This window comes from Sinohyriopsis cumingii, chromosome 15 (genome assembly GCF_028554795.1).
Source record: "Sinohyriopsis cumingii isolate HCF-2022 chromosome 15, ASM2855479v2, whole genome shotgun sequence".
In the NCBI taxonomy this organism is placed as follows: Eukaryota; Metazoa; Mollusca; class Bivalvia; order Unionida; family Unionidae; genus Sinohyriopsis; species Sinohyriopsis cumingii.
The window spans coordinates 108,760,642-108,773,181 of record NC_142975.1 but is presented as its reverse complement, the minus strand read 5'-3'; the positions used below and the strand labels follow the sequence as shown (position 1 = coordinate 108,773,181).

General features: G+C 35.1%; 1 protein-coding gene across 2 annotated transcripts in view; it reads right to left on the bottom strand.

Annotated features, from left to right (window-relative positions):
- LOC149782450 (lewis-type alpha-(1,3)-fucosyltransferase-like) overlaps positions 1-12,540 on the bottom strand; it is a 55,791-nt gene that overhangs the window by 18,015 nt on the left and 25,236 nt on the right. Inside the window, exon 3 of one of the 2 annotated variants that reach the window (XM_089933871.1) lies at positions 4,355-8,623. The exons of the other annotated variant lie outside the window; for it this stretch is intronic. Coding sequence (XP_089789997.1) covers positions 7,409-8,584 — 1,176 coding nt within the window. The 5' untranslated portion in view covers positions 8,585-8,623 and the 3' untranslated portion in view covers positions 4,355-7,408. Of the gene's footprint in view, positions 1-4,354; positions 8,624-12,540 lie in introns of those variants that run through there. 2 annotated transcript variants of the gene reach the window in all.

Here is a 12,540-nt window from a genome sequence, read left to right as displayed (position 1 = left end):
ATCACTGGAGCATATACGAAACTAGACTTTCCATCAAGCGGTTTCTGTCGTCTAAGGTTAAGGCACAATTCATCGAAATGTGCAAAATACGGTCATGACTCATTTTGCCACATTGGGGACACAGTCGAGGTCTTGCTTGCATAGCCCATTTCATGCAGACTTCGGTGAACTTCGTAATATGCTCGGAATTTTGATCACGTGGCAGTGGTCAGCTGACCGTACTAGGTGGTGGGCAAAATATGGCTAACGCTTCAGCATCAGCATCAACTTCTGTAACTATTTCAACATCGTTTATCGAGTTGAAAAATGCATATTCAACAGCGATGCTGCCGCAGATTTTGAAGAAATTTAATATTGGAACCATCCTGTCTTATTTTCTGGAAACCAGGGAGGATTTCAAACCCATGCGAGAGAGTAGCTTTGAGCTGTTTACATCTGGACATGTACATGTAAATAAGGAAACGGTGTCGAAGTAAACAAAATTTAATCCTGGCAATCAAAAAGCAAGTTGTTCAAACTATTTCTGTGCATCCGAAACGTCACTATAATAAAATGCGTTTCATATGATTTTATCAGATTTGCTTATGAAAGTCTGTGGATAATTTACATATAAATTTCAATCATTTAATTAATTTTATTTCTGAAATATTTCTAAACAACAATGGACGCCATTTTGTTATGTACATATACCCACCAGCGTTTGATTGGCTGGAGCATAAAGTAACTCGGGAGGTTATTCGGATAGTTACTGAGCAACTCGGTTAAATTCGGTATGAAATGGGCTATTCCTCCCATACGAATTAATGTCCCATATTCCATTTTTCTGTTTGAGTCAGTGTAAGCTATTTTCCATAGATGATGCATTTTTAGTCCTGGATTAATTTTTAAAAATCTACCGAATCCCTCTGATGGATTTCTGATACTCATTTCATGTTTTCTCTCCTCAAATATCTGTATTCTTGTCCCAATTAAGTTTTTCCATGTTATTTTGTTTGGAAATTTTCCAGTGAAAATAAAGTCGATGAGATAGTCTTCTAAATCATACCTTTTGAGTACAATATTTATATCATATATAAAAGAGTTGTAGCTATACTGGGGGTCAAAAATCAAATTTCCAACATCCCAGAGGAAAACCTTGTTAGCAGTTAAGTTTGCTGATGTTCTACACATGCCACTAAGGAATACGAGTTTTTGCTTATCTATGCGAGCTTCCATTGATATCATCCCCAAGCATGATGTCGTAGATCCAATAGGCGATCTTTGAGGAACACCTTGTACTCTCTGGGCGAAATATCGTTGTATTTTCTCCATTGATTCAATGCCATGATATGATATATTAAACCAGAGTTCTGAACCATACAAAGCAGACGGCAATATAACTGTTTCCCAGACTTTCACAGAAACTATAGGATTCATCCCATTTGCATTTAATCCAATTGAGTATAGTGAGTTTGTTACAGGTTTAGCTTCATCGTAGGAATAGACTATACGATCATTAGTTTTCATTGGTTGTGAAAAGGTAACTCCTGCATATTTCGCTTTTTTTTTGCTCTAGGAATATTCTGTGATCCCAGAGTAATTCCATTTGATGAGAACACTTCATTGTTTTTACTAAATATCATCCAATTACTCTTGTTGTAGTTATATTTCAATTTCCACTTCTGTGCATACTGATAAGCTGTATTCACGAGTATTTGTAATCCATTCAGCGTAGAGCTTAGTAGAGTAGTGTCGTCTGCCAAAAGCATGCCATGAATGTTCATTTGATTCACTGTTATCCCGCAATTAGTCATTACTAGTTCATTCAATAGGTCATTTATGTACACGAGAATAAAAAAAGCAGACATTACACACCCTTGACCAACGCCTCTCCGTAATGGAAATGTGTTCGATATGCATCCTCTACACGCTACACAGGCATTTGACTGTGTGTAGGAATGGGCGATTATTCTCCATATTTTTGCATTAATTCCTAATATTTTTAGTTTTTTAGTAGTTCACAATGTCACAGTTTCATTATCCAGAAAAACAGAATATACATTAGAGTTATGATTATTAAAGTACAACAAACATTCTTGAAGAGTAAATGCAGTTGAGATAGCTCCAGCCTCCTTACGAAATCCAAATTGATAAGGGTGTAGAAAGCTTATTTTGTCTAAATAGAAAACAAGGACAAGCCAGCTGAGATTTAAGTTCCATACTCGTCTCCCTGGATCAAACTAATCAAAACCCCTGAGCCGCGACAAATTATTTATTAAAAACAAGCAATAACAGAATCAATCCTATGTCTGTTCACACCGTTAACTGTTCTGTCCATAACGTTCAAGGACTAATCAATATAAAGCAGCGTCAACATGTATATCCCATTCATATCAGCTTAAACAGGCGATATATTTATTGCCTTTTGCAAAAGCGTGAAATGAATCTGAGGCTGTATATCGATGTATAAACAACACAGAAACGTGGGTCAGCTAATTTGAAAATTGGTTCGTGAGAACAGACTGCACCGCAACGTCCGATCTCCACTGTCCTAAGTGAGAGACAGTGGAGATATGATTTTAATCAGAGTGGACTGCACTATAACGTTATACGGCTCCAAGCTTCAATCTCGTAGTAGATTTATGTGAAAGGTGTCTAAAATAGTAAATCGAAACAAACAGCAGGCAAGGTTTCAAAATACACAGTAAGTGTTAACTTGTACTGTCATGAGTGGGTGGGTGGATTAGAAATTTGTACATGCCTTACACAACGCCCATCATGGAATTGGATTAAACCATTCTTAAGTACTAACGCGTCAGGGCCACAACTCAAACTTCACAAGTTCCGGTGTTTTCTCAAAACCGATCTTGGCATTGTGAGATTGTGGTCTGTATGGAAGATTTGCTTGCCTTCGAATTTCAAGAGTTTATAAAACACCAATCTACTCACCTCCGAAACTAAAGATTTGACAACGGACGTGCTTCAAATCATGAGCATTATTGCTTTTTACAAAAACACATGTTAACACATTTTTACGAAGAATTATACTTAGTTTAAAAAATAATCAATGCATATGTTAGAAAGACCTTAGCAAGCCACGAAAATAAAAAAAGAAGTGAGGCCAAGTGTTTGGAACTATTTTGTTACTTTTAACATAGAGACGTGTCCCCAGAGCTGGTCGGCGTAGGGATACTATCCAAAAATAGACAGTAAATCGCCATATAGCAGGGTAACAGTTTACTAGAAAAGGAGTTCGGTGGAATATACAAAATTCCTCTATGTCCACCCCTCTGTCTTATCATAGGTTCACTACATTATTCACAAACTCACTGCCTACACTGAGCTACAAGACAGAGGAGTCTGGTGTTTTGTAAAATATTAATTCCATCGTTAAAGTCTATAGTGCGATTCGCATACGTTCAATATTCTCAATTTAATCTGAGTTCAATTTTAATTGTCAGCATAACATACTCATTGAAAAATATGTTTTACAAACATTAGATTGATGTTAACTAAAACGAAATATAATGCAAGATACATAACAGAAGATAATTCATAAATTTTAAACAGATATAACATTTAATATTTGTATGGATGTCAATAGTACGCGTTCAGATTAACAACTCAACTAAACTGCTCTTTTGTCAAAGAAGTTGAAAGATAATCAATACTTTTGCCAGGCTATGGTAATTAATGTTAATTTGGAGAGCTCTCTGAGTCAGTTTGAATTGCGTTTACGTGAGATTGAATGACTTTGACATCCAAAAAGGCAATTACATTTCTAAATAAACCATGGCTGTTATCGTGGTAGGCATGTAGATTTATAAAGAAATATAAAGTGATAGGTGGAGAAGAATTTGGAAATAGCTAAATTTGAGAGAGAGAGAGAGAGAGAGAGAGAGAAATTGTAATCACTCATGCTTTAGTGACAAACTGATCCATTTTTATAGAGATCAAAGTAGATTTGAAGACATGATTTATGTCTATATAACACCAAGCAGACTACATAATTACATAATGGAGACGTGGACGTTCATAGATCAGACAATTTGTTCTTTGCTTTTGGATCGCGATTGAAAGGTCGCTGATGACCTTCACAACGTTAACTCGATGATCTAATTTCACACCGTAAAATAAAGAAGGCCAATTGAGTGAAGTGTTAAACCCTTTGCTAAACTAGATTTTACAGAGATATCTTGATAAATGATAATGTTCCTTGTCAATGTTTTACATTTCGTTTGCTCCAGATTGCAGAAAAATCCAATTTTTATGGATTCATTTAACTCTAATAGTACCCAAATCGCCATTGTTCGCTGAAAATCGTAAAGACAACAGTAGACAATGTAGAGAAGCATTGAGAATATACAACAATCAGTCAACTTATATACTGTTTATTACGGGCAAAAGCTTGCCACATAATTAAAGAATGTAAGAATATTTCACGAAAAAAACTGATTCTACATTAAATTTTTGTTTCTCTATAAGGAAAGATTTGGATAAGATCCGCAATAAAATGACCAGTGATGTATCAACCATTGGTGATCTACCACGACCTTAAATATGTTCCCAAACCAGATAAAGAATTTCATGTAGAAGTATGTCCCTACCTCACTGACATGTTTTAACAGTAGAAGTATGTCTCTACCTCACTGACATGTTTTAACAGTAGAAGTATGTCCCTACCTCACTGACATGTTTTAACAGGAGATAGACGTTCCTCGTGGTAGAATTTTGTCAGTGACACTTTTTGAAATGAATATCATCATCAAGTGTTTGGCTTTTTATGTGGATTGCTCCTAATGTTTTAGTGATTTCCTTATGTTATCGATCTTAATATATGCATCCAATCGAAAGACATCTCCAACAAAATATGAAACTGATTAGAAATGAATCTACTGCCAATGGTTTTAAAATTATCAAAATTATTAAAAGAAAAAGAAAACAGTTTCTGTACATTTTTGTCAGCTACAAAGAAGTACGTCATAACTTTTCTATCTTCAATCATGAACAAAGGTCAAGTATTCCTGAACTCCCGTTGGACGAAACTCTTACTACTGTTGTTGAGGATATCAAGGTTTTAAGTATTGTCATAAACAGAAATGTCGCCTTCATTCCACACATTAAAATAACTGAAAGTTAAATACTTGAAACCTCTTGAAGTACTCAAAGTAGTAACACACATTGACTGGGATGCTGATAGAAAACTTGTTCCTAACCGATATAAAACCTTAATTACCTTCAAAACCGAACTATAGTTGCGTTGTTTATAATTTAGCCAGAAAGTCATATTTAAATTTGTTTGATCCCATTTACCATCAGGCAGCTTTGCTTTTTTGGGAGGCTTTCAAACATTTCCAGTTGAATGCCTTTTGGCTGAAGCGAATGAGCCACACTTATCAGATCTCAGAGAAGCATCATCTTTACAATATGCCCTAACATTGAAAACAAACCCTTTAAACCATTCTGGTATGTATGTTTGCTAACCTAATTACAGTGCTTTATACGAAAAAATCGTCACTCCTGCAATTCGCATTAAAACATCTTCCATCCTTCACAAAGAAAACAATGATATTTCAAAAATTCAAGTCATTTGTGTCTGGTGTACCTAATGGCTTCTAAGACAACCCCAAGTTGTTTTTACTCTGCATTAAGGAAAAGCAAATAGAGACCAATCCTTCCTTTTTCATACCTCTTATAAAAACGTATCCAAATTTTAGTCCTACCCAAGCACTTATAATGATGGTTCAAAATCTCTTCTACAGCCTTATTTAGTGGAAATCACACTACAAAATGTCGTTTGCTCTTTGGTGCTGTTATGTATATTTAATTTATTTTGTGTACTTGACCTTTGATCGTGATTGAAGATAGAAGTTAGGACGTACCCGACTTTCATCATTTTTTGTACAAAAAAATTATTTACTGGCATCTGTGTTTAAGATCTAGCTTTATTTACAAATTTAGTATATTCTGGAAGGGAACGTTTGACCCACAACTTGGTAATTTTATTTTGTCTTTGGTTTTTATATACTGTTGAGGTAAACCCATTTATTTCATCCTTCCTTTAAGTTTCGTCTGTGGAAATATTTACTGTTGTTATTAGATATAAATTGAAATAAACAATCTATTTATCATTCATTGGAATTACAAAGTACTCGTTGTCGTTTAAGACAAAACCACTGCTTTTATATTATTGTGAAATCATTCATAGACATTCTAGAGTATATCATTGTGACACATCAGTACTATTGGCTCAACAGGTAATTTAATAATATTGGTATACCAGCGCAATTATTACTGGAATTCATTCAAAATTCAATACTTTTGACTTGTGAACATTTAGTATTATTTGGGATTTCATTCACACAACTGTAAAGTTTTTCTTAAAATTTCACCTTGCAACTTAGACAAATAACTGTATTTGTTGATTTTAATAAAACGTGTTCGCTTCACTTCTTTCTATTACTTAGTTTAAGACCAAAGAGTTGTTACAGTACAACGATGTTTTCAGCGAAAATCAGGGCAGTAGATCTTGCCCTGAAATATACCGATACCCAATATATTTTAAACTGAATCATCATCTCTGATTTACTCCACAATAGTAAGTTGGAAAATCGATCATTAATCAACAGTCTCGTCGCGTAATTCTTGTAACTGAATACTATAATATGATATTAGTCATCCTGCCATGTCGGCATTACAGGCAGTAAACGAGCTGACAGCGATGCAAAACCAGCCGTGTCATTTTAAAATAAAATACATTGATTTTAAACCTTGCATAACAAAATCCTTATTTAGTACGTGGTATGCGTCAGGCATGATGCCGTCAATAACAATCTCATCGTGGTCAAACCCTCCTCCGGCTAATGGCCTCCTTGCTACAGAACCATCCATTTGCGCGAATTAGAACTTCAGTCATATTTATATTAACCATTCGTACGTATTAAAGGGCGACAATTTCCTGAGTGCGTTTCTTGCAATGAACCCTTTATTGTGAAGCACTCTCTGTTAGGTTGTTTCTGTCTCCAGTCTTCATGCATGTAGTATGTAAATCGTATTGTTAATTTCTTGAAGGAAGTTAACATTTATTCAAATATATAGTTTGAGTGCAACCCATTTCCCATGAGTATTTTAAGCAATATGTGAACTGTATATCAATTTATTAATCTAATAACCCTTTACATGGACCCGTTACATAACCGGTTGATCGGAAATCATCACGTATTATCCTCATCATCTGACTGTTTTTACACCGCTTTCATACATAAATCAATTTATTATCATATCACCATTTTGTCTCTCTATAACCCCACGGTCCTGTGCGTCGTACAATCCCAATAAAGTAATTGAACCTAAATTAGTCTCTTGCTAAAAGCTTTGATATAGGCATGTTCTGCAATGTGCTGTAGTCTTATTAAGCTAGTTGTGGTTATTAACTGTATATTTTAAACAAATACCAGTCTAAATCATTATAAATATTGTCAAACGTTGATGTTTTCTGACATATATCATCTTCAAGCCAAGCGTCTATTTTTGAATATACCTGGTGTGGAACTGATCCATTATGTAAAGCACGGCAGAGTTTGCACGTAAAACATACAGAACGATTTGTAAAACGTTTCTTCCAGGTAAAATAGCTATTATAAAGAGTTTCGTTGTTACCAACCTTATTGAGATAACTTGCAAGAGCTTTCGTATCTTTAAAATCATGGATATTTATATACGAGTTTGGAATTACAATATTATCCGATATGTTTTTCCAGTTAACTATTGGCACCTGATTACGAGCCAACGCACTCCAGTATTTTTCGGTGACGTAATCTTTACAAATGCTATTTTCAAGCGCCAGATAGAATTTGTAATCTTTTAACAAATCTTCACAATCTGTAAAGTTGCCTTTGCACGGCTTGCCGTAACAGTCTCCGAACATTTCAACTTTGATGTACTTTTTGAGCACATTAATTACTTTGTAACGCCTTGCGTAGTCTTTGCAATGGCTGATCATACCTGTAACTGCTTTTGATTTTTCTCTGAAGAAATTCTTCGTCTCAAGGTGCTTACTCATGTCCATAATTTCCGTCCTGCTCAGATCAGAAACTTGGCCGTACGGAATAGAAATGGTGGAGTCTTTCCTGTACCACACAGTCCAGTTGAAGTACCCGTTTAGTGCATTTAGATCTCCTTGGAGATAAGCAAGGGACTCCATATTATAAAGGACCCAAACCTGGGAGGGGCGTCGGTACCCAGGAAGGGACACGAATCTCTTGGTTCCAATCCCACCCACCCACAGATCCCTCAAGTGAAACATTACAGCGTCTGCCGACGACACCTCGCGCCTGTCACTGGTCACTGCGCACTTTACGTCACACTGTAGGAGACACCGCCTGTGATTAGCGGCAAGTTCCTCTGAACTCACTTCAAACATCGGTGTCCAGAATAAAATCTTCTTCTCATAGTTAAGTCCTGTCAAATTTCTTTGATGAAACAGTGTAAGAAAATTTCTGCTCCTTGCAGTCAATGGGCTTTGTGTAGATATTGAATATGTTAAAATAAGTATTACAGAAATTGTTAGGACAACTAAAACAGTCATAATCCTTTTCTTTTCCATTTACAAAAAGAAGACAGTTTTCTGCAGGTATGATTTCAGCTGAAATGAACAAAAAATATTCTGTGTAAGCAATTTTATAAAAATCCTTCTCCTTGTTTTTCTCATGGCGCTTACACGAGACGAAAGACCAACAATTTATAATCATATAAGTTGTATTATTTTCTGACGTAATTGCTCTCCGTGGGATAGGGAATGTAAATTAAGCCTGACGCATCCTCAACTATGTCGTAAGAGGCGACCAAACAGAACAAATTGTTTAACGTCGATAGCGTCCGTGATGATGGTGTAAAGGATATACTGCTTGGCCGCCAGAAGAAAACAAATCTTAGACGTTTTGAGGGTACTGAGGCTAGTATAACGAACTCAACCCCACATGTTAATAAATTTATACTTTTTACTAGTAGATTTTTATTTAGCTTGAGCATTTCAACATTTAATCCTTTTTTATTTTACTTAATGTTCAAGTTTATTTGAAAGAGCCATTTTTCCAAATGTTTGGAGCAATGTTTATATTTGCATTTTATAGAACTTAATTTTTAATTATAGCAGTACATCTAGGAAAAGACATGATTTATGTGGGCAGTTGAAAGGATCAATTGAGTAAGATTTGTTTTTCTTAGTTTCAGCGTGCCATTTTGATTTGACATGAGGCTTGCAACAATCAGCGAAATCTACGTCGGTAGGCTCCGAATATAATGTGATGCACGGGTAGCAATGTAATAGTTTTCCATTATGTGAAATGAACATGAACAAAATATAAATAGCATATATGTTTAGTATAATAGACCATTACTGCTTTCACTTTGTTGAACACCTGCGGGCTCGGTAAGCTCATCTAGCTTTTATTTTAAAAGATACAAACTTCAGAGGTAAAGTAGGCAGCACCCTTTCTGACATCTATCATCAGGATATCGGTGTGCCTCAGGGCAACATAGTGTCAGTCACACTATTCAACATCAGATGTAATACCATTGTGAACTGCCCTAATCCAAGAACTGAATATATCGTTACATACTGACGACTTATTGATCTGTTATAGATCAAAACGTATGCATTCTATTGAACATCAGCAGAGTTCGGAAATGGGTCGAAGAAACTGGTTTAACTTGTCAAAATGAAAATCTAACCATGAGTTTCTACTTATTACATTGTATTCGTGGTGACAAAATGCTCGATCCTAACCGTTATTTTATTGCTTTTGTGGTGGATCGCAAATTGTGGGGACTTATTGTGTGAACGTATGTTCCATCACAAAATAACTTTGCTTCATATATTGCTAACTCATGGACAATTGTAAAAAAAAAAAACAACTTTGGATATGATGCAAAGGCGTGATACGAGAAGGGGGTGGGGGCAGATAGTAAGTTTTTCTCAGGTTAGATATATCGTTTGTAGGATTAAATTTGACCATAGCTTGTAAATCTTACCTGTAAGATAATGAATACACAAAGAGGCATTTATACTCTAAGTGCTTTGGGATCTTCCTCTCAGAAAGTATCTCTGCTGAGTCAAATGGACCAATACTTTAACTCAGAGAATCGAAACTGGTCCTATAATATTCTATCTACCTAAATGTATTCTGACAACGCATATAATATAGTGTTGGTACACAAATAGCAATTCGTGTACGTTCAGAAACAAGACTTAATTCATCCTAGCAACACGTGTACGTTCAGAAACAAGACTTAATTCATCCTAGCAACACGTGTACGTTCAGAAACAAGACTTAATTCATCCTAGCAACACGTGTACGTTCAGAAACAAAACTTAATTCATCCTCTTTACATACAAATTTGCCTTAAATTAGAACTATCAGATGCTGAAAATATTGCAAAATTCTGCATTCCCAGCATACTATTGGACCTTTGCGAATTCAGAATGCAACAATTCGTCTCCTTGTCCGAGTTTATTCATTGAAATCATACCCTCCTATCGCAGCCACAGGTCCCGGTACGCAGACGGTTCGAAAGATGCAAAGTTGGAGCTGCCATTGCAACACTCCATGGTGCCATCTAAAGTCGGTTACCAGATAAAGCCTCAATTTTACTGAAGAAATCACAGTTATAGTCAGTTTTTTGAACTGCATTGAAACCTCTAAAAAACCACATTACACAATTTTGTCCGATTACCTTCCTTCATTGACCGAATCTTACACCCGAATACCCTTTAATATTCCATATATTACAGAAATATTATGTATTCATGCAATTAGAAGAAACAAATCTTATTTTTTGTTGGCTGCGTTTTAGCATGGAGGTTAGGGATAATGAAAGGGCAGTTGAAGCAGTCGAAGCTGCCCTAAAGTTACCCGTTTCTTATATGAAGATTCCATATACTTACTTCTAATATTGTATCAATTAGCAACTTCGTCATACATTACAAAATATGTGGAACGGCAGCTCCACACAATATTAACAACATCAAATCCAAAAGTTATCAATTGACATCCCTTCGTATCAGAGACATAACCGACAAGTGCATGCTTCCTGACGGTGGCCCTAGACTGGAACGTGTACCCTGACAGTGTCTACTCAGAGTAGAGTACACTGATGTCGATTGCCTCAATTTCCACCCTGTTAGAGGTATTTTAACTTGAACTGCTTGAGGAAACTCTACGTCGAATCACCCGAGATACCTTTTTAAGGTAATGCGGTTTATTCAATTATTTTTAATCATGTCCCAAGGATTTTACTTCTGTTATAACTATCAGTGCTTTGACATAACATCTTGCGAGAAACTACCATCTTTTTGTTTATATTATATCTTCTTGTACTCAGCTATGCATTTATGTTTTCCCTAAATTTTTGTGCAGTTCAGATTTACATTTTTCGAACCTGACCGTGCATTAACACTACATAGCTACTTCTGTGCTGAGGTGCCATAAAACACAATTATATCCATATATACGTACTCCAGCTTGTTGATATACGTATGATTTAATTTACAGTTGATTTAATTTAATTGTCTGCTTGTTAGTTTAATTTTTTATATTATTTAATTACATGCTATTGTAATGTAATTTTATTTACAGGAATTTGACATTTTCCAGAAATTAGTTTGACCTGACTGTTGTTTCGTAAACACGTAATATTAGAACTTTGTCTTTAATGCTGACCTAGTTCCTGACCTTGATTTAGAATCAGTAAGAATTGAAGTAAACTTTTTTAAAATTTTTTAAAAAATTCTTTCTTGGTGTAGGATTTATAGAGTGAAATCGAGGCTGTACTGGGAGTACTTGACTTTAGACATGTAGCAATTATTTCAAAATTTTGGTTTTAACGGAGGGTTAACCCTTAACCGGTTGTCTATTTTGCGCAGTAGTCAGATTTGATAGTGATGTTTTGAGAAATAATTTCAGTTGGGATTTTAAACTCTTGGACGTAAGGTATTTTTTATGCTGTGACCAGTTGGAATTAACTTTTAATTTTTCTTCAAATTATTTGGATTCTAAGAGATTAGATCTTTTCCCTGGGAATATTTAAGTGCTCATACAGAATTCTTGGGCATAGGCATTTATTGAAAATTTATTCGGAATTCAAAACTTGAATATTATTTTCTGTGGTTCAACAAAGAACTGTTGACACTTCAGTATTATACTGACTACAGTATATATCTTCGCCTTAATTTTGGATTTTCGTCGGGACTTCAACTCAAATTCATTAGAACATTTTATTACAAGGACTTCTAATTTGTAATTCTTGGATTATTGCTGGATTTTTTTGGATTTGATTCTTAAAACCGTAAATTATTTTTCTCATTTTTACCTTGTTTTTCTAGGGAAATAAATTATATTTTAAATTTTACAAAGCTTGTTGTCTTCACTTTTTTCTTGTTACTGTTTATGAGAGCCTACACACAAACACACACACACACACACACACACACACACACACACACACACATATATATATATATATATATATATATATATATATATATATATATATATATATATA